The 21973-nt window shown below is 37.7% G+C and overlaps 1 protein-coding gene across 1 annotated transcript in view; it reads left to right on the top strand.

Annotated features, from left to right (window-relative positions):
• The first annotated feature begins 3753 nt into the window (after positions 1 to 3753).
• LOC148839581 (dihydropyrimidinase-related protein 5) overlaps positions 3754 to 21973 on the top strand; it is a 66714-nt gene continuing 48494 nt past the window's right edge. Inside the window, exons 1-2 of the mRNA XM_088935054.1 lie at positions 3754 to 3922; positions 15908 to 16172. Of these exons, the coding sequence (XP_088791180.1) occupies positions 15912 to 16172 (261 nt within the window). The 5' untranslated portion in view covers positions 3754 to 3922; positions 15908 to 15911. The remainder of the gene's footprint in view (positions 3923 to 15907; positions 16173 to 21973) is intronic.

Raw genomic sequence — 21973 nt, 5'->3', positions numbered from 1 at the left:
AATGACTTTTACTTTTGTATCTAAATGCAGCTAAATCTACAGTAAATATATATTATGAGGTTGGGTGCCTGTCTTCATTTGCTGTAACTGTTCTTACAGGAAGAAGTTTGATAATTTACAATGACAAATCCTGGGACATGGGACAGGTCACAATTTTGTATGTTTTATTTTGTTTGTGTTTGTTATGACATTGTTCTATTGTAAGTCAATAAAAGAATCACAATTCCAGTCTGCTAGTGGCATGTGTCACATGTAACAAAAGGTATGTTACAGTATATTCAGGGCTCCCAGCCCTGAGCCACATATCTCCTAATCACTGTTAGCTTCCACTCTGGTAAAAGACAGGTTTCTAGCCACAGTAGAACCCATCACCACTGGATGATTCGGAAGGCCATGCCACCATAACAAGTAACTCACAAGATCTCCATAAGTCAGAGTGATGGTGGTAACAAGCTATGTATGTCACTGTAGAGCATGACTGTGATACAGTACTTTTGATGGGAACAATACAACAGGTTTTATACAGACATTAAACTAATAATTGATCATTATAGTTACTTATACTTACAGTACATACAGTAGCGCTTTTCTGGAACTCCACTCAAAGAGGTAATGGGGACTCCCCATCACCACTACTAATGTGAACCACACACCTGGATGATGCGACGGCAGCCAAAGTGCGCCAGTACGCTCACCACACATCAGCTGTCTGTAGGGAGGAGAACAGAGTAATGAAGCCAGGAGGATATTTGGCCAGGACACCCGGGCTAAACCTCTACCCTTTTCAAGAAATGCCCTGGGATTTTTATTGACCACAGTTTTACACGGTTTATCGGGACCTTGGTTTTACATCTCATCCAAAGGACAGTATTTTTGACAGTATAGGGTCCCTATTACTATACTGGGCCATTAGGATACACACAGACTTCAGGGTGAGTGCTCCCTACTGGTCCCACTTACTGTACACCTCTTTGAGCAGTGTTAGTTTTACCAGGAGGTCTCCCATCCAGGTACTGGCAAAGTTCACAGCTGCTTCACGTCAGTGGGTTGCCAGTTGAGAGTTCCAGGGTGATTTACGGTAGCTGTTGGCTAAACTGTTATAGTGATGTAACTAATCGGGACACCCAAAGTGCTGGTAAAAAATATGTAGTCGGCTAGTACTTTGACGTTGTGAAATTCACTGCTGTTGGAGGAGGCAATATGTGGGTCTTGTAAGAGGGCAGAAGTTCCAGAGTAATTAGAAATCACTGTTTGAGCCACATTACCCATAAGCTGTGAGGGGTGTGTTACTGCTTTCAGTTGCTTGAAGACAATGTGTCTGGTGACAGTTTAAAAGCTTCTTGATTTCTGCTGTCTATTGGCAGAGGGGAGAGCCCCTGTGTGCAAACCCATCAGGGGTAGACTGAAAGCTACCAACCAAGCAACTGCTGAGCTGTGCAACTACTGTATGAGTAACTCAGAAGAGAAATGTCTCAGACAGAGGCTTAGTTTAGAGAATAGTCTCAGCTCCCCAGTTGTGAGTTTCTAGGAGTTTGGAAGACTGGATTTGAACCTTGTCTGTTTACTGGACCTGCCTATATACAATCAAATATCACTTGCTATGGCCCCCCAAAACTGTGGGTGTGTCACACTCTGTCCACACAGAAATCAAATCCTGGCCAGAATTGAACTGCACACATCTTCTAGGCTTGACCTCACAACATTTGACCATCACTCTCAGCATGCATTGTAAGTGAACACCTTTATTAGTGACAATGGAAGGAAAACTTCCTTTTTTGGCTGGCTTGCAAATAGAATAATAATCAACTATTGTCATGTACTTCTGAAATGCAGTAAGGTTACCTAAGCCTGTGGTGAGCAGGTGCACCAACAGCTGCAGTCTAGACACACCGGGGCTAGCATTTCTTCCAGACACAGGTGAGCAGTACGCTAACGAAGAAAGAGCCCCAGTAACAGATGAATGGTGCCTGAGTTAAGTAACCAGCCCTTTCACAGCTCTTCATGGTTCATTTAAATTGTTTTTAATGGTGTAAGTCATGTCAGGAAAGGCATATCTAAATCCCTCTCAATAACAGCTGTGAAGGAAAAGCCATTCTTCTGATTGCAGTTGAAATACCAGAACTCGACAGCAACATTATATTAATATCCTACAAGTTTCTATATAAATTTCCCCAGGGTCAATCCTCATGGTTGAAAGACTTAAATTATGGCCTTGTATAGTATGTACAGTATGAACCACATAAGATAATCCTTAACCCTGGGATCTCAAGCTCCTGGAGGTCTGAGTGTCCTCTTGTTTTTGTTTCACTCATTCTTAATTATTGTAGACACTGTACTTTGATTATTCAGTTAGCGGCACAATTGTAATACTTCCAACCAGGCTCTGAGGTGATTTATTTAGGTAACTCGACCTTTAATGAAGTGAATGTCTTGTACAATCACTAGTACAATACCTTAAGAAAATTTCCTTTCTATCTCTTATTGAGAAACAGATTAGGATATTGTCACCCTAATATCACAATGCAACTAACAACTGGCAACCCACTGAAGCTAAGTGGGTGTGAGCCTGGTCAGTACCTGGATGGGAGACCTGGGAATAATTAAGGTTGCTGCTGGAAGAGGTGTAAGTGGGGCTAGTAGGGGGCGCTCACCCTGCGGTCTGTGTGGGTCCTAATGCCCCAGTATAGTTAGGGGGACACTATACTGTAAAAGGTGCCATCCTTTGAATGAGATGTAAAACCGAGGTCCTGACTCTGGTCAGTAAAAATCCCAGGGTGTTTCTCGTAAAGAGTAAGGGAGTTACCCCGGCATCCTGGCCAAATTTCCCATTGGCCTTTACCCATCATGCCCTCTTAACAATCCCCATCTATGAACTGGCTTCATCACTCTGTTCTCCTCCCCACTGATAGCTGGTGTGTGGTGAGTGTACTGGCGTACTGTACTATGGCTGCTGTCGCATCATGCAGGTGGGGCTGCACATTGGTTGTGGTGGAGGGGAGTGTCCAGAAAAGTGCTATATACAGTAAGTGTTAGGAATGATTATTTTTTATTGAATTGACTTCTTAGGTTGGAACAGAAACCAGTAGACACAACACATTTCTGAGACTCAGTTTGAAGCCTCTGTTTTAAACCTTATTTTTCTGCAAGCAATTCAGATTTGTTAAATAGTGAAATCTACAGTATATCCTATATACTGTGCAGTATACAATATGAACTAGTTAAGGTGAACAATAAGTGTCCTAGATGAGCTTTCTTGATGAATTTCCATTAATTCTCCTTGATCTGGCCTGGAAATGTGTGTGATGTGTCACAATTACCTGGTTGTAGGTTAACAATTTTTGTTTAAACAATTTTTTTTATAACAACGTTTATGTTTTAAACGTCTGTCTTCTATCATTTCCATTCTAAAACATTCAAGAATTATTTATCTGCAGGAAGACTAACCATTACTGTTTATTAAATCTAACTATTCTTTCTTTCAATGCCACTTTACACTATAACCATACAGTAGGCACCTGAAACGTTTTCTTTAGATTATCTGGTTGGCTCATGGGGGGTACGTTTTCTCCCTGTGTATCACTTATTTGGACCAAGCAAAACATTTCTAATGCTAGCACTCCCACACTTTCCCCCAGGGGCTTCAGAATGGTTCCAACCCACTCGTGTAGGCACGCCTCGTCTGCGAGTGTATTGGTCATTCAGAGCGACTGGTTTGAGAGAGGCTCTCTTTGATTGGTATACAGTTCTGTCACCCGGTCTCGTCTTTCTCAAGATGCTGTGAGAGGGTCCGGCTCCTCCGCCAAGTGCAGCATCTGCAACCCAGTGAAGTGCCAGCTGTCATCGGCTTGCACAGAAAGGAGGGGGCTGGTGTCTTCGTTTTCTACGCTGTGAAAGAAAAACCTTTGGAAATAAGAAAACCAAGGTATGCTCATTCTCTCAGTACCATTAGCTGTAGGTTACCGTGTGCAATGGGTGAGTTCTAGGAAATTTAATCTTTGTAGTGCATTTGAAATGCTGGAAGGAACAGTAAATATACTGTACCTGTACTCTGCGTGTTACACACTTGATACAGTGTCTACTGGATTAAGGAGTCACTGTAGCTGGTTGCTTCACTGAATGAAACGCTGTTTAAATTAATGGTAGTTTGGTTTCAGCCCGTGTCGTATTGTTCTACTAATTCTTCCCCGTGTAGGTTTTTAATCTCGCAGTACCATTATAATTCTACTAAGAGCAGCACATAAATGTCCACCATTGTAAGTGTCACCTGCATTGGGTGGATGCGTTAAGTGCAGCATGATAAAAATATGGGTTGATTTATTTTTTTACGCACTTTACCCACGAGTTTATCTTTTTTTCGCACTATAAAATATATTAACTGTGCAGCTTGTGGCACTACAGCAAACGGTTATAAATCTGCAGGAGGGGTAGGGACATGTCTTTGGTCACAATTAGAGCTCGGTGTCTTTGTGTGGCTGGGGAATGAAGCGGGTCTTGAACATGGCTCTGAAGGTTTTATGTTTTAGGTCCTAGCTTAATTTATGATGTCATGAAACTGTTAAAATAGCTAATAGTTATTATGATAGAATAGAAAACATCAGCTTCGTTTGTATTTGCTAGCAGATTGGAGTATCGGTTTCCGAGTGTTATAGTATTACATGGAACAGGACAGCCCTGTCTTTGGTACGCAAGCCAAAAAAGAGGGTTGTGTTTCATTGTTGGTTGCATTGTGTGGAACCGCCAGGGACAACAGACCCCATCACTAACCTATACTACAGTAGTATAAGGCATAGAAATTGTGCAGTAATTAATGCACCGGCTTCTAGCCTTTTTCTCATATATGTTGTTATTGTGTTATTGCTGTTTTAATGGAATACCACAAGTGCATGTTTAATGAAGCACAGGAAACAAATTGATACATAAAATCAATTTGCATGTTTATGTTTTTATTTTATGTACTCTTTGTTGAATAATCGTTTTGAAACCTTCACGTTTAAATCCAACAAAAATTGCACTGTTTTTAATGGTTTTATTTTTCTTTCCGTGTTTCTTTTTTGCCAAATATGGGGTGTGCCCTCTCAGAAGAAAGGAAAACTTTGCCTCTGGAGGGATGATTTTTGGTTACGTTCCAACAATTATTTTCTGATTCTCACTAGCGTTTCGAATGTGGGAATAAGGACAAACAAAGCAATTCAATAAGAGCAGACGAGCAAGAGTGTCTCAGTTTTTTTTTAATCATTGTGACTTTATTTATCAAACAACAAGGACCTGCCGTTCTATCCCTAATGATTTATTCATGGCATCAGACCAAAAAAGAAGCATTGTACTCTACGCACACACAAAGAGATTTATTTTTGCAAGGCTGGTTCTGGTGTCTAATTGGAAATTTTGCCTGGATTAAGGATTCCGGTGCTTGGTCCAGTATCTACAGTACACAAGTCCTCTAAGCAGAGACGCTAATGACGCTTTCAGTGGAATTCTTGAGAGCCTGTTTCAATTAACAATTTATTTTCTCATGGCTAAATCAGCCCTGAACTGAGAACCCCAAAGTGCAAATAGAAGGGTGCTGCTCTCTGTGACGCTACGCTAACGGGGGGGGCGCTTATTTGACTCTCTTCTGGTACCGTATTGCTGGGGCCTGATCTCAGACAGCTGCTTTAGTTTCTCCTTATCTTCGTTATGCACCGACACCGATGTGCAAATCCTCTCCCTTTCTGATAAAAAGAATAGGCATGTACATATGCTCAAGTGCAGTGTGTTCATCAAGGCGCTTGGTTAAGGATGGCAACACTGAGCAAAGCAGACATGATTTAAGGGATGTGTCTCTGTCGACAGTCACACCCTTTTTGCAACTCTAGGCTAATGACTGTGTGTTTGCCTTCCAGGAACACTTGGCTGCACACTGTGTGTTGTAGCAGCCTTTCATGACCTTATGAATGATGTATCTTGGGGGATAATGAAGTTTAGTATGTTAAGAGTATTTTGGCAGGGGATTCACTGATCAAGGACTAGTACTAGTGACAAAGTAAATGAGAAAGGTCACTTGGTCCATCTGCCTCATCTGGTTGTTAGTAACTAAGTGATTTGAGGATGACATCCATTTGTTTCTTGAAAGAAGCCTGGGGGTCAACATCGACAATTTGGATGATTAGCTTGTTCCAGACCCCCACAACTGTTTGGATTTAATGTTAATCACTGTATATTTTTATATCTTGATTTTCATACGAGTTGCTCTCATTCAGGCCTTTTCTGTTGTAGGTTTCTGAAATTATTTGTAATCTTCAAAATGTTCTTTAATACAGAACCCTTTAATCCCAATAGTTTTATCCTTTCTTGCATGCTTTTTCTAAGTGAATCCTCCATTGCATACTGATTTCTGATTGCTTTTCATTCTATTGAATTTGTTCCTATTTTGCAGCATAAACCTCAAACAGGACTCTTTGTGTTTAAAGAAGGGAAACCGTTATGTGCAGCACACTAGGGACAGGAATGATTTTTTCTGTGCTCCTTGATCTAACATATATACTGAAATAATGATTCTAACTCAGAACTTTGACCACAGCCTTCTGAGTTCTGAAAATCCCTTGTAATTTAGAAAACGTAACACCTTGAACATGAGACAAGAGTTATGGTTGTTCTTTTTTTGCTTTTAAGAACCAGTCCAGTACTTCGGAGGTATCCATTTTATTTGTTACTGAACCATAATATGCTTCCCAGATCCAGAAGTGTAGCAGCAGGTTGAATGATTTCCTTGCTCTGCTGCTGTACAGGATCCCTTGGCAATAATGTAAGGACTGTAAAACAGAAACTCATTTTTGGTCTGTGTAAAATAATTATCCCCCCTTTCGTTATTAATCACTATGCCATTCTGCTCCTGCATTACATCTCCATTGACACCCCAGGGTAGCCATTGATCGAAACAGGGGAGGGATTTACAGAAGTGTGTGTCCTGCCTTTGACTATTTACTGTATTGTTCACACACACATTTCATGTTTTTGTAAATAGAACAGATTCATAGTGTGGAATAATATTCCAATATTTTATGTAATGCAAAATGTTTTGTATTATGGGAAAATAGTGGTTTTAAGTTGCAGAGTGGATCATAAGAAGTCAAGCACAATGATAAATCATAATCGTAAAATATTTCTCTATTTGTTCTTTCATATTCAGAACTACTGTATGCTGTGCTGCTATTGTAGGGCATGTCTCATGCAGTCTGGGTTTGCAAATAGCTTCAGAACTCAGTGAGTGAGACAGCAGGGTTTGTGAGACTGAAAAATACAGCTGAAACAGTTAGCTACTGTATGAGTCACCGTCATTGCAGTCTGGACTTGTGTTTATCCCTCATAGTAAAGAGTTTGAAGTTAACACAGGAACATCATTATAACCATGTTACTATACTTTGTAATTGTCTTAAATTAAAATCAGTGACCACCTTCCTTTAGTATCACAGAAGAATAACTTACAACTCCATCTTAGGCCCATCTAATCAGATTCTTAAATCCAAATTGTCTGTATTCTATGATGTGAGTGGAAGTGTTGTTTTTTTCTGAGAAGCTCTCTGCTATGCCTTAGATGCAGCAGCCATAGACATTTTGCTTTGTTCTAGTTTTTCACTCAATGTTGATTTTAGTGATGAAGATTACTGTCCCTTCCAGTAAGTCACTTCAAGTAATTAATTCGTTATTCTGAATCCCTCCCTTGTAATGCAAGATAATCATTTGAAAAAATATACACTATGCTTTTGTGTAAAAGGAGCAGAAACTTCAGAAAAGTTGTCTCTTCTATAATTTGCATGTGTTAACTGCTAACACGGATTGATAATCTGCAATGAAATATAGACTACAGATTTTACAGCCTCCCTTCTTTTAGTAAAATTATGTCTGCACAATCTTATATGTTGGAAGATGCTTCACTTTGGTTATTTGTGCTTTAGCCACTGTGCCAGAAGTTTTTTTAAAATATTTTTCCAGTTCAAATGCCACAGTAAACACAAAAGAAACTATTTAAGCAGTAACCATAGGGCGGGTTTGGAGAACTCATAACGCTGAGTGGAAATTTGCAACTTGATCCTCTATAATATTGTATGCCAAGGCATTAAAAGCAAACAGTGTTTGAAATAGGGGACACATTCCCATTCCCTGTAGCCATTTTCCCTGCAGTAATTTCCTTTATTTGCTCAACTTGTCTTCACTTGGCAAGGATGACATGAGTTGCTCAGCACATTGGGTCCAGTTTGGTTTTGGGTTGAGTTCAGACCTCTGGACAATAATTAATATCATTGTGAATCTTCATTTCTGTTCTTGGAAGATGTTGAGAAACACAATACAATGCTAAGCCTTGATATATGAAAAAGAAGTGTTCCTGACACTAGTTGTCCTACTCCACTTTCAAAGCTGTGGTATAACTATCCAGCTTTGCTCTGTCAGCACCTACTCAAAGCATAAGACCAACCTTCCAGTTTCTAGTGTAAGTGAATGCCTGCCCCAGTTATGTGCTTCACACATTATCTTTATTTAAGAATGACAAAATTTAAGGTGAGGTTGTTGACCAGAATATGAAAAGTTACAATAGCCAGAAAGTGACTTTTATTATATTCTCCAGCAAGCACCAGTGTTCTGAACTGTTACAAAGGTTAAGCATATTCCACAGGTAGAATAGCAATAAGAAGTATCCTTATACAATATAAATACACAGCCTGACACGATTTCCACTTCTGTTCTGCTGACTGGAACTGTGGCTCTAGGGCACAGGACTGTGTTTTACAATTTAATATTGAAAATGGTCTTATGCAGGAAAACCTTCTACTGGGTCACATCATAATCTTAATAGCAAGAAGATATTCCCAATATTCGATTAATCTAGTAGTAATTTCACTCTTACTACTTACTACTCTTACCACTATTAGTAGTAATCAAAGTGGATCTGTATTTTTATCTAATTTATTTAATTAATTAATTTATATATATACTATAATTTATTTCTAGACTTTTTCTACTTGAAAGTCTTAAGATTCAAGGCTGGGCAAAGTTCAAGTTTTGACTGGAGATTAGGATTTTAGCATTGTGGTCCCTCGTTTGTGAGGGAAAAATGACTTATTACAGAGGAAGTTACAATATTCTACTGTATGAATATTTCTAGACACATTACCATCCGCTCCAGTAGCTCTGTTATTAAGAGATTTAGAGGATGGCCTCTCAAAATGTCCTCCCTCTCCTCAGAACTACTGTACCAGATAATCTCTCTTTTTTTCTGTCCCATAATTTTTGTATGCAAGCAGAAAGGGCCACTAGCTTGGGCAAAAACCCAAGCTGTTGTCATAATGACTTCATGCTGGCCTCTGTGATTTACTGTAATTTGATAATCACTTGCTCTTTGGTACAAAACAATGGCACAGCATTACATAGCATACTTTATTTGGGCAGCAGCATGTTTAGTGAGATTTTATTTTTTGGAAGCTGTAATGAAGAAAACTCTCCATAAATGGCCTTCAGATCATAGATGATTTTAGGTGTAATAAAAATTGTAGTTTAATTTTTTGTGTATTTATGACTGTATCAAATACTGTCAGAGTATGTATGGTTTTTTGTTCTTTTTAGCTCTGTTTTTCTGTATTAGGTTTGAAGCAGACCAGGTCTCACTGTGTAGACTGGCTACAGTATTAGCTGTCTACATTTTCTCATCTTTGCGGACTCACCTACCTGTATATGACAGAAAACCTCCAGTTGGAAGACTAAGAAGAAGACTTAGAAACATTAGGAAGTAGCTGATGAAAATTATGACATTATTTGTTTATTTAATATTTGAGGAATTGCAAAGAGAACAGCTGCCTTAAAATCAAAAGTACTTAAGAGAGATGCACATATTAAAGTGGTAAAAATGAACATATAACATAACAAAAAAAACATCTTTCAGTGCAAACATGAGACGGATTTTGTCGAGTGATAAGGCAGTAGAAAAACTTAAAATCTTGTTTGGAGTTTCCCTTGCTTATCTGTTTTGTGAGTTTATACTGTTAATCTGATACTGAGACTTTTTATAGTGTACACTGATTAAATGTTCATAGAAATCTCCAAAACTATAAAAAATATATTAGATTTGTTGTTGATTTTTTCAGCATATGCTAAAATTTTATCTGTAGAAGACATGCTTTGTGTTGTATAAGTGCTACAGTATCCTAGCGGCCTTCAACTAGAATCCACCAAGTCTCAAAATCCTTAGTATAATTACTTTTAATTGCTCCAGGCCTGAAATTTTAATTACTTAATTTTTTTAGGAAAGTTCAGGTTATGTGAGAGTCTGACAGTGGATTGCCTGCTGTACAGGGCAGAAAGTATTTTTTTGTGTGTGAGAAATGTGCTTTCCAGACTCCTTCAGGGCAAGACTGAGCCACATTGACAGTGACAGTGAAACTGTCGCTTGTGCTGTCAAAGCAATTAATGTTTGGCCTAAAAGAATCAGAGGATATCCACCTCAGCTGACAATTGTTCATCTGATAATACAGACTGTAAAGAGAACAGAGAGAGGCAGTTACTACGATTACTCATAATCTACAGAAGCTACAGCTTCAAAATTTTAAACATCAGAAAGGAGAGGAGGGCATTTACACATGCAAAGTGTTTGCCCAGCTTGACTAGTTTATAAACTATACCAGAATAGTTTTACATTAAAGTGTATCTCTATTGCTTATTTTAATGTGACCATTCCCTGTGCTCCTGCTTCATGTGAGCTGCCGTCTGCTTGGCTCCCTCGTAGCCACATCCTTTTGACAGTTTTGCCGGACTCAACAGAGGCCACATTGTATCTAGTTGTTTGGTCTTCAGGTTTTGAAATGACCAAAACTTACAAACACAAGAACAAAATTATTTGCACGCCAGCTCAAAAATTTCTAAGAACCCCATGTTTGTGCTCTAAATCAATACAGTGTTTTACAATTATTATCTCTTATTTTGCCAACATTCTTGTAGTATTGTCTCCTCCTGTCTTTGCCTAGCCCTCCTCAGTCATATTTCTTTTCTTCTGCTTCCAGTTCCTTTCTCATGTCTGAATGTAGTAATGTAAGCAGAGCATGAAGTCAACCCAATTTGCAGGTGCCATTTTCTCTCCATTTCCATTGCATTGCTTCTGAAATCCCAGATGGGATTAAACAACACCAAACACACCTAGTTTTTGCATCTCCAGTCTTTACTTTCCAGGCGATAAATTTGCACAAAAGTCAATGCAGTGTCTTTTGCCTGCTATAGTGTCTGTGCACTTTGATAAAAAATATTTGATTTACAATGAGCAGGTTAATGCATTAACGTCTCTGTTACAACATTATGTACTGTATACAGTATGTCCTATTGGTCTAGTTTGGGGTCTAATTGATAATATATTGGAATCAAAATTGTTTACAAGCAAGAGGGGAATTTTAATGAATTGGATGGTGATGTTATGTGAATGGTTAAGCTTTACAAAGCATGTAATTCTTCGTATTGTTGTACTCAAAAATAGAACATCCTACAGTATACTGTCGAATAAAAAGCTATCTAAGGCATATACTGTAGCACCACACTCATTCATATGAAATCACTAAGGAAACACTTCTGTTGTCTTACTATGCTTAATATTAAATAGTTAAATAATAAGTAACAAATTTCCTTGTGTGTATACTACAAGCGAGCTATCAATATTAAACAAGGAGTTAAGTGACGAGGTGGACCAAAGAGTGCAACTAATTCAAGAAAGCAGGATAAACATGACCTGTATGAAAAGTAACCATTCCACTGTGAGCTGGGAAGTTCAAGACCTTTCTGAGACACAGAAGCTTCTTTTTTATTAATCATGTAACGACACAGGTATTTTACTTAATTCCATCTGTCTTCTCAATGAAATTCATCCCCCAGTAGACGCAAAATTTCTGAAATAGTAAAATAACAGTACGAGTGCTGTTTCAAGCGGTCAGTGTAAGTTTTGAGTCTGGAAAATCGTATTGCCGTGCTTTCATCACTCTCGCTTTATTACTGATTTAATCCAAACAAGAAGGCGGTACATTTTCTTAATCTCTTTCTTTATGTAAAGAATGAAGACTTAAAAGCAGTATCTCTAACAGTATTGGACAAATATGAATATAAAAACATTTTTCTGCATTCTGTGGCTGTAAGCATGCACAAGTGTTGATTCAGAGTCCTCACGGAAAGCCTCATGGCTTTGCTTGTTTATTCCTTCCAGTGAGTGGTACTTCTCGGCCTCCCATCTTTAGATTTAATTTGTCAAAAGCAATTTAAATGCGTATTGCAGTGGCCTGGGGATTATTCCATTCATTTAAGATGTGCACTCTGCAGTTTTGGCTTCTTTCTACTGGCTGACATCTGCTGTCTGTCCTCTGCTAGTGAGTGATATCACAGATGTTCTATATGGGGAAACCAAAATATCAATGGTAATTGTGTGGACCCCTGAGGCCATGGATATGTATAGTACACATTTATTGGAGTTGCTTATTTATTCTAAGGTGGTGATTCTGTTGGAATGGTGAAAGGAATGACTTTGGTGTCCGCCTTACTAATGGTATTGCGAATGCAAATAAAGGAACTGCCCCAATTCGTAGCTGAAGCTAGAGAAATCTTTTTTATCAGTTGAAAATTTTAGTCATAAATTTTTATCGTAACCTCATACATTAGGAATGTATAGCTTTTTGAGCTCCCACGTTCATCTGTTCATCATGCACTTACAACTCTGGGATTTGAGTAGACTCATCTGTTTAGAATTAGAATTATGCTCAGCTTTTCTGCAGTTGAAATATACAGTAGTTAGTCACACTCTTAACCAGCTGGCTAACAGAAAAAAAAAATCAGTCTGTGTGGGCAATACCGAAAGCAAATGCTCTAGTGTTCACAAAGTGTTCTCTGCCGCAACAAACATACCCTTTGCATTTAATAGAAATGAGCTCATTAACAGGATATCATGACTGGTATTTGTGAAAGATGCGCACACTGCCAGATTGTAAAAGGTATCTTATGCTTAATATGTAAAATAAATCTACATAATTTGCTTGTTTCAGGTCCCAAACAGATTAGACTGCATTGTAAATTTGAAACTGTCCTCTGACAGCCATTTTATCTGCATTACGCCCACTCAATTTGTATACAATCTGCTTTTTAGCTGCATAGTAATGAGCCGAGTAATGAATTGCTTATTAACTATTTGAAGTAAGTATTCTGTTTTGACATTAAACTCCCTGTCACTGTATAGTGGAGTTTATAATAATTATGGGCTGCAGGAAAGATAAGGGGACTTGTTTTGCAATGAGAGGGAAAAATGTCACCGAATAGACTAAAGACAATGGAACAGTTTTTGGAAAAATGTATTAATTTAAAATTGCTGGAGGACCTAGACTTAACTTATTTCCCAGTAGGGTCTGCCAGCTTAGAGTGGGAATTGCGTATTCCATAAAATATGTACTACTAGCAATTGTAGGATCCACATAGATATGTCACATTTTATATCAGTATATGAAAATATTCATTGTGTGTAGTTGTGCCAGGTTCTGTTTTTTGTTTTCTACACAAAATTGCTTCACTTTATACATTTATGTGTTTGTCTGAATACCATATGTTATGTGTTTGTTTTGCCGGAATTTCCTGCAAGCAAAACAGTTGTCTTTGTGCACCACTGTAAATTTGTTCAACCTTTAAATTATTTACAGTTTTTCTTGTGGTGCTAAAATATTGAAAATCTACACTAAAAGCATTCTACAACATGGGGAAACTTCCTTTTTATTTGTTGTGCCTCAAGTTGAGTAGGCAAAGGATGTGGACTTTTCCTTGGAATCTGGATTTCATATGTGGTCTCTCTCATTCTAACCAAAAAAGGCCCAAAGAAAATTGAGTTCATGCATAAAGTAAACATGAAGATTAAATACAGTGTGTCACTTCTGAGGGATTCCTTAATATTATTTGTTATGTAATGACCTCAGGAGAACTTCCAATTGATCTTGTGTTTCAAATTGCTTACAGCTTCAACTGCATTTTGTGTAAGCACAAAATGCCTACATAGCAATAACCACTGCATCTTCAAAAGAATCTCAGACAAATTAATTATTAGTGAAAAAATGTACTTTTTACATTTACAAGTCAATATTCAGAAGGAGATTTAATATTTCACAGCAGGAGAACCTACATCTGCATACTGAAAGAACTGTGCCAAGAGAGGTTCAATCCACAGGTTGTAAAAACAAATGATCTAGTTGACACGTCTATAGGCCTAAAACTAAATGCCTGTTGTAAGTCAGGTGGCTAAATAATAATCATTTGTAACAATAATTTCAGAGAGTCGGGTATAAAATGTAGTCTTTTATTACAGTGAAACCTTCCTATTTAGCAGTACCAGCCTGAATGTACAAAAAAGAAAAAAAAATGTTGAGTGGATCTGAGTTAGTGCAATTTTTCCACTCTCGAAACCATCCATTGCATGATTAAATGATTTGTCATGGAGAAATTTGTGAAGTGTCTCTTTGTTTTTCCTTTCCTCCTTTAATTATAATAATGATTTGATCCCTTGCATTTATAAATTGATTTTCATCAAAGTACCAAGTACAGTACAGTACAGTATGTTAAAAGAGACCCACTCCATTCGTCACTGAAGTTCAGCAACCACCTGGGTTATGGCTTGTTGCCATTTATGCCAGCTTTTACACCACACAGGAGGTTTGAAGGCAGATGTTTGAAGGCAATATTATTTAAATGGCCCTTTTCACATTTGAATTCAGTGAACGTAATACATAATACACAATCTGATCTCTGTAAATGACTTTTGCCAGCATGAAAAATGCTACATACTGTACTGTAGTGGTTTAATAAAAAAACAGAGGTTTTTGTCTGTATCGCCAGACAAAATTAATATATTTTTATTAATTATTAATTATTTTTTATTTTTTTAAGGAATAACTCTTCTGCGGTTTTCTGAAGATTATTATTCTTGCAATAATAATGACATTTTGGAATTTAGGTACACCACTAGCAAAAAAAATCTGAAGTTTAAAAATGTGGCGATACACATACTCTGTTCACATTAATGTGCCAATCTCCCTGTTAGTTTGGTAAAAATCTTCCTGAAGTATTTGACTGGGTTCGTGAACTAAAAACATAACCTCGCATTAGATTATTAACATTTGGCCCACCAACAGGATCCCCTTCAATCCTGAAGATGCATTGCAGTGTTTCTTTTGCATTTTGTCTGAAAACATCTAACCCACTGAGCTCCTAATTTCCATCCATCCATTTTCTAACTGCTTTATCCAATTCGGAGTTATGAGGGAGATGGAGCCTATCCCGGGCACAAGTAACGGAAACAAGGCAGGATACATCCTGGGCGTGAAGCCATCCCATCACAAGGCACGCTTACAGACAAGTATCCACACACCCACAGTACAGCCAATGTTCCTGGAAGCCAGTTAACCTGCCAGTAAGTCTTTGGACTGTGACAGGAAAAACTCCATGGAGACACCATCCCAGGACTTGAACCCAGGGCCCCAGCGCTAACCATTCAGCCACAGTGCTGCCCTCAGCTCTCAATTTATTTATTTTTAAAGATAAACCTTCCAAACTAAAGTGGACACATTTGAGCACTTTATTTGGCATTTAATGCATTTTTTTTGAAAGGTTAATATATGAACATTAATGTTACACTTATGGATGGTCTGTTTTTTCTGCCTAAGACATAAATATATATGTTATATATGCTGTACATATAAATCAATATTTTGTACTTATTTTATGAAGTTTGTAGTTTATTTTTTAGTGTCTGTAATATATTTGAATGGCATTGCAATATATATTTTTAAATCAATTTTAATATTACAATATCTTTCATATTGATAGTAACATCCATATCCTCTGAACGGTGCTCCTGGTTCTTTGTTTCCTCTGCCAGGGCCATGGCCGCTAATTCAGCGACTGTGCGGATCCTGATTAAAGGTGGGAAGGTGGTGAACGACGACTTCACCCAGGAGGCGGACGTGTACATTGAGAATGGGATTATCCAGCAGGTGGGGCGTGAGCTCATGATCCCTGGAGGCGCCAAGGTCATCGATGCGACCGGCAAGCTGGTCATCCCGGGGGGCATCGACACCAGCACCCACTTTCACCAGACCTTTATGAACGCCACCTCCGTGGACGACTTTTACAACGGGACTAAGGTACGATGTGGTGCCGGTTTTCTCTCTGTGGAAAAGACTGGAGGGGTAACTGCCCTGTCCCGACAGCTTTGTAGCAGTGCTGGAGGAATTCCAATGTTATTTTGTGTGTGTGTGTGATGGAATGTAAAGGAAGCATGCATTGGTTTACATTATTGTTTGTTTCGCTTTGCATCATGAAACAATGTTCTGAAGATTTGCAGTTATTGGTGATGGAAAACAACAAAACACACCAGAATGGAGAAATTACTGTATACTCAGATGATTGCCTTTCCTTATTATTTGTACAGTAATTTAGTGTTGTAAATCATGCTATCAATATCATAATGTGAGAATCTAGTTAATTGGGTTGTATGTGTTAAACAATGCTGTCACTTCATAGTATAAGTTCAATAGTCTATTGTTCATATCTCACATGACAGATCCATTGGATTCATTTTAGTGGAAGCAGAAAATGTACAGTAAATAGAGAAAAGTCTTGTTGACTTAATAGAATACAGATTTTACAACAACTTTTGCTGTGATGACTGATGAATTACTGGCCAGAAAACAGATTAAAAAAATGTTGAGCAGAAAACTGTAAAAAATTGTCATAGAAACAGTTACTCTGCCTTTTCTTTGCACATAAATTAGATCCACCATGTGTCAGTGAATTAGGTTACCAGAATATCCAAGCAAGAAAGCATATACAGTTTAATTATTATATGTGTTTGCTCTATTCGGAGACATTTGGCGTGAAATGTGAAATGTTTATTGAGTACTACCGTTATCTTTGCATGTTTGCCATTATTCTCTTGGAAATTTGGATTTTAAGAACTAACAGAAGATAAATTGGTTAACATTGATACCTTTATAACTTTGGCCGGTGTTTGAAAATAAACATTCAAGGTCACAAGCTCTATGCCTCTTTTCAGTGAAGAACGCTTTATTGATTTGTAGCCTAAAAAGTTTTCTATATATATACAGTAGTACCTGGCAATCTGTAAATGTAGGAGATTGTGTGACAGAGCTCTAGGTGCTCCTTAAATCAAGAAGGAAACAGCGAATTGCAGCCTCCTCATGCAGATGCAGGTGAATCATTTATACTAGGAAATGAAACACCATTAGAAGCAAGGAGATGCAAAGTTTCTCAAGTCTCTCTTGTTTGGTCATGGCTTCCTGTAAGAAATTTAAAAATGTGCACCATTACAAAGGCATTTTCTAGGTCAGGGTCTGGACGCAAATATGAATATGACATGCTATTTAGTGCTGTTTTAAAGAGCTGTGGTTGCATTCAGTTGGAATTGCTTTCCCTATAGCTCCTGAGAAGCAAAAGAATGGAATATGACTTACTTCACAGAACATTAAGAGTTATTGATCAGGCTTTTCACTGACAGTTCTGCTATGCTCAGCTCCAACAGTGCCTCTGAGAGAATATGCTCTTCTTCATTTGTAGTGATTCTGAGTCTGTGCACGTATACAATGTAGTCATATGTATTCCTTCCAGAATCTCACAGGACAAAGGTTTCAAGAATGATTATAGGAGGATGAACATTTTTATTTACTCTGCTTTCATGTTATAAGGGTTATGTGTACTTTTCCAGTTGCGACAGTACCTTAATTCTAATTGTCACATCTTCTGTTCATGTTTATAGAAGTATCTTTGACACAATATTGCTGGCATTTATGGCACAGCCAAAGTAATCTGACAGAAGTCTGAAACATTTGGTACTATAGTTTGGATAATATTAATAACATTGCTGATCTTTCTTATAAGAATTGTATTTTCAGTGTGATAGGAATTCAACAGAGTACCAGATATATCAGAAGCTGAGATATGTTCTATTGCTCTTCGTTGAAGCCTGTAACTTTCTGAGTGGCACTAATAGTTCAGTTAAGCGTTAATCAGGTATTAAAGTGTTTCATTGCTGTTTAAATCTCATTTTATGTTATATAATACATAATGTAATGTAATAAACCGCTTTGGAAAAGAATTAGACATCTTAGGTATAATTAAAAATTACAATATATGTAATGAAGCAAGAAGTGATTAAATCCCTGTTGAAAAGTACATAATTAACATTTTGACTGTTAAGGTTTCTTCTGTGTGACACTCGTTCACATAAGGCTTATGTGAATAAGGCAATAAGGCTTAACGGGTGACATTTGTTTTGTTTTTTTCTTTGTTTCAGCATGAAAGTAATAACATGAAAAATGCTAAATGGAACACTTGTTCATTTGTAGCCTACACACTGACACGATACCCAAGTTGAACTTCTGACTTTTATTTTTAATAATACATCTTGGATTGAGTGCAAAGAAAATAAGCTTGTCATGTAATTGAGCTTGAAGTCTTATGCTGTAGATCAGAATCTGCAAAAGCTTGATCACTAAACCTCAAGATAAAGTGTACAGGAGCAGCAAATGTGAAGTGCTGTAGTAGCTAATGTGTTGTATTTACCAGTAAATTCTGATTGATTGTGTTCCTCATCATTGACATAATTTATTCCTCTCCGTACATTAAGAGAGCTACAGTAAATTACCTTTCAGGAGTACTTTGAGCATAAAACCAAATATGTACTGTATGTTTGCATTAGAAGATTACCATTGGATTGTTTATTCATAAAGAGAAAAATTGAGAGTCAAACAGTAAAAAAGGTCTAAAGATGTTTTTCCCAATAGTGTACAGACTAAATAAATTCCATTACTAAATAAGACTAATATACAGACTAAATAAATTCCATAAATTCCACCTCTTATGTCCTAAATCCTACCTTGTGGCATTAGCTCAATTATTTCTGCTGTTTAAAGTAATATATTACATGCACAGTACAGATGCTTTAAAAGCAGTTTCAGGGCCATAAGGAAGTTATTTCTTCCAAGAGTTTTCCAGTTTGATGGGAGCTGTGTGGAAATGCACCATCTGCTGTTTGCTTTCATCCCAGTACAGCTGAGTATATCATCCAGACTTGCTTGGCTCCTATGACATCTCAGCTGTCATAAATCTGGCCTCAATCCAGTGAAGGTTTACCCCTTACTTTATAAAGCCCTCTATAGAAATAAAAGGTTTGTGTTTTTGAAAATTGCAACATACTGTTGTCTATTTTTTATTAGTAATGTTATATCATTTATATGAACAGTACAGAATCAGATTTACATTTATGCTTTAACTGTCAGATCCATCCCATATGTCTATCCTTACGCTTATTGATCAATGTTTTATGACCTAAAAATCATTTCTGCAAATCGGAAGTAATTAAGCATCAACATTTTACTTCATGCAGTTTAATTTGACAAATTCATTACTGCCAAACGACTTGTAGAATGTTGTATACTAGCTGCTACAGTACAAGTCAAACAGGCCTAGTTAGTTAGTACAGGATGGAAAGGAAAGCGGACTTTGTAAATGAGATATTGTACCATGATCAATGTCTGCAACAATTTCTTTTACTGAAGATTTCTGCTAAAAAAGCTTAGCATGTGAAATCTTTACCACACCCTAGAAAATGTGCCCTTTTTAATCAGATAACATGGTCTTACCTTCACAAGCTCAAAGACTACAGTGAAAAACACTTGATGCTGTAAATGCAAGAAAATAATTATATATTTTCCTTGAATTTGTATAGCATTTTTCATCCTTGGGGATCTCCAAAATACTTGCAGTGTAAGAACCTTTTTCATCTACCAGTGAAGTACAATACCCATCCAGGAGGGAGACAGTAGCCATTGTATGCCAGCAGCCCCATTACACTGTAAATTAGGTGAAAGTAGTGAGAAATTGCTTCACCAGTTGAACTAAGGGGGTAATTTTGAGGGGGGATGGTGTAAGGGGACAAATATGCCAGGGATCTTTGGTGTTCAGAAACAGTCATGAGCTTGGTGTTCATCTCATCCAAAGGATGATTGGAATTTTGGAAATTCTGGTCCAAAGGGACTCTTCCAACTGCTGGTGTACCAACATCACTTGTTAAAGATAAATGTTATGCAGCACATATAAAACCCGCTGGATTATTTATACATTTGTGACACATAATGGTCAGTCACCATGAAATAATCAGTTTCCCTTGGAACACTTCTAAAATCTTTAGAAGGTGGATTAAAATACTTAAGGAGCATAGATATACTTCAAAACTGAAATACAGATACAGTAGCATATTGTTCTTTAAAACCACAGTGAGCCATTTCTGACTAAATCATTAATTGATTCAATAAAGTGATAATAGTCTCAGGGATATAAACACTGTCCGGTTGATATATAAAACAGATTCACAGTCCTGGCTTTCCTGGATCAGAGCTGGTCGTCCTTGTTAAATGGGTCAGAATGGAGAGATGATCAGCATCAGTGTGTAAGCAGCAAAGGAACAAGAAAAGGTTAATTCCATGCTGAAAAGTAAAAAGAAGGAAAAAAAGTTTTTCCACTGCAAGAGCAGTAGCACAGTTTTGCTTAGAGATCAGTAATAACCAAGCCCATCTTTGATGATCTGGTGAGATCAGACTACACGGTACATTAGCAATGCTGTTGTCAATAAACTTTTGCTGCTGCTTATATGATCCATGTAATATTTATTTTTCATAGCCTTTCAGTGCAGCATTCTCCTGTGTTGAATATCCCTGCCCTCCCAAAATCTGTTGTGTTTGGTAATTAAGATTGAGTAAAGGCATTTCTCCCATTATAGTATTTGCAAGTTTGAGTCATTTTTGTATTGTCAGATCTATTCTCTGGCATAAAGGTATTGTCACAGTAGTTGATGTCAGTGGAAATGATGAGAAAGGACTGACAGCTTTTTTTACAGGGCCATTTTCTTCTGCTTTCTGCTTTACAATCATGTGCTCGGTGTTACGACCCCAGGTGTCTAAGGGTAAAGGGGTGTAACATTTAGGATTATTTTTGAAAGCAGGTGGGTTCTGGTGAGGGACTAGGAAGGTTGGTGCAAAAGTGATCATTTTAAGGTGAATAAGTGACTGGTATGAAATAAGACAATAACACAGTGAAAGGGAACTAGAGAGGTGCCAAAGAAAAGAAAATAAACAAAATGGAGCTGGCTAGGAAAGTGAGGGAAAGCTAACCTGACTACAAAAGAAAACCCGAAACACACAGTCTTCGGCATCTTCAACACCCTAGCTAACCTCCAATGACTACACAAAACCATACAAGACAAACTGCACTCACCCGTACTAAACTAGTGTTACTAATACAAAATCAACTAAGTGTGTAGAATGTACCCAACAACCTAAACTAACCCTATACACAAAAGTTCACACAAAAACAAGTGAACTAGGAATACAAATAAGGGAAAATGAGAGTAATCAACAGGAACAGGGTACAAAAGAACACAAATGTTGAACATGTAACATGTTAGGGCAAGGGAATGGTGAAACAAGGATAAACACAAACAAACGAAAATACAGTACAAAGAGACGAACACAAACCAACAAAACAACAAAGCCGAAGCTATACCAACAAACCAACAAACCAACAAACCAACAAACCAACAAACCAACAAACCAACAAACCAACAAACCAACAAACCAACAAACCAACAAAAGCGAAGTGAAAACCAAACAGGACCAAAGTCAAACGAAAGGCCTCTCCCTTCTTAAAACCTCCATGTTATATACTGAATAAGATGCACTCTGATTGGATGAGAAGCTGATTGATGATGATGTCATACTGAAACAGTGGTGTAATGGTGGGCCAATGGGGGAGGGAGAACAATCAAATGTCAGCAGTGTGGAATATAACAAAAAACACACAGACCACACACTGGGACGTAACATTCGGGAAGACTAATATGCGTGTAAAGGGAAAGCTTTAAGACTCCGTT

This window comes from Atractosteus spatula, chromosome 2 (genome assembly GCF_055471065.1).
Source record: "Atractosteus spatula isolate fAtrSpa1 chromosome 2, fAtrSpa1.hap1, whole genome shotgun sequence".
Lineage (NCBI taxonomy): Eukaryota > Metazoa > Chordata > Actinopteri > Semionotiformes > Lepisosteidae > Atractosteus > Atractosteus spatula.
This window is presented reverse-complemented; position numbering and strand designations above follow the sequence as displayed.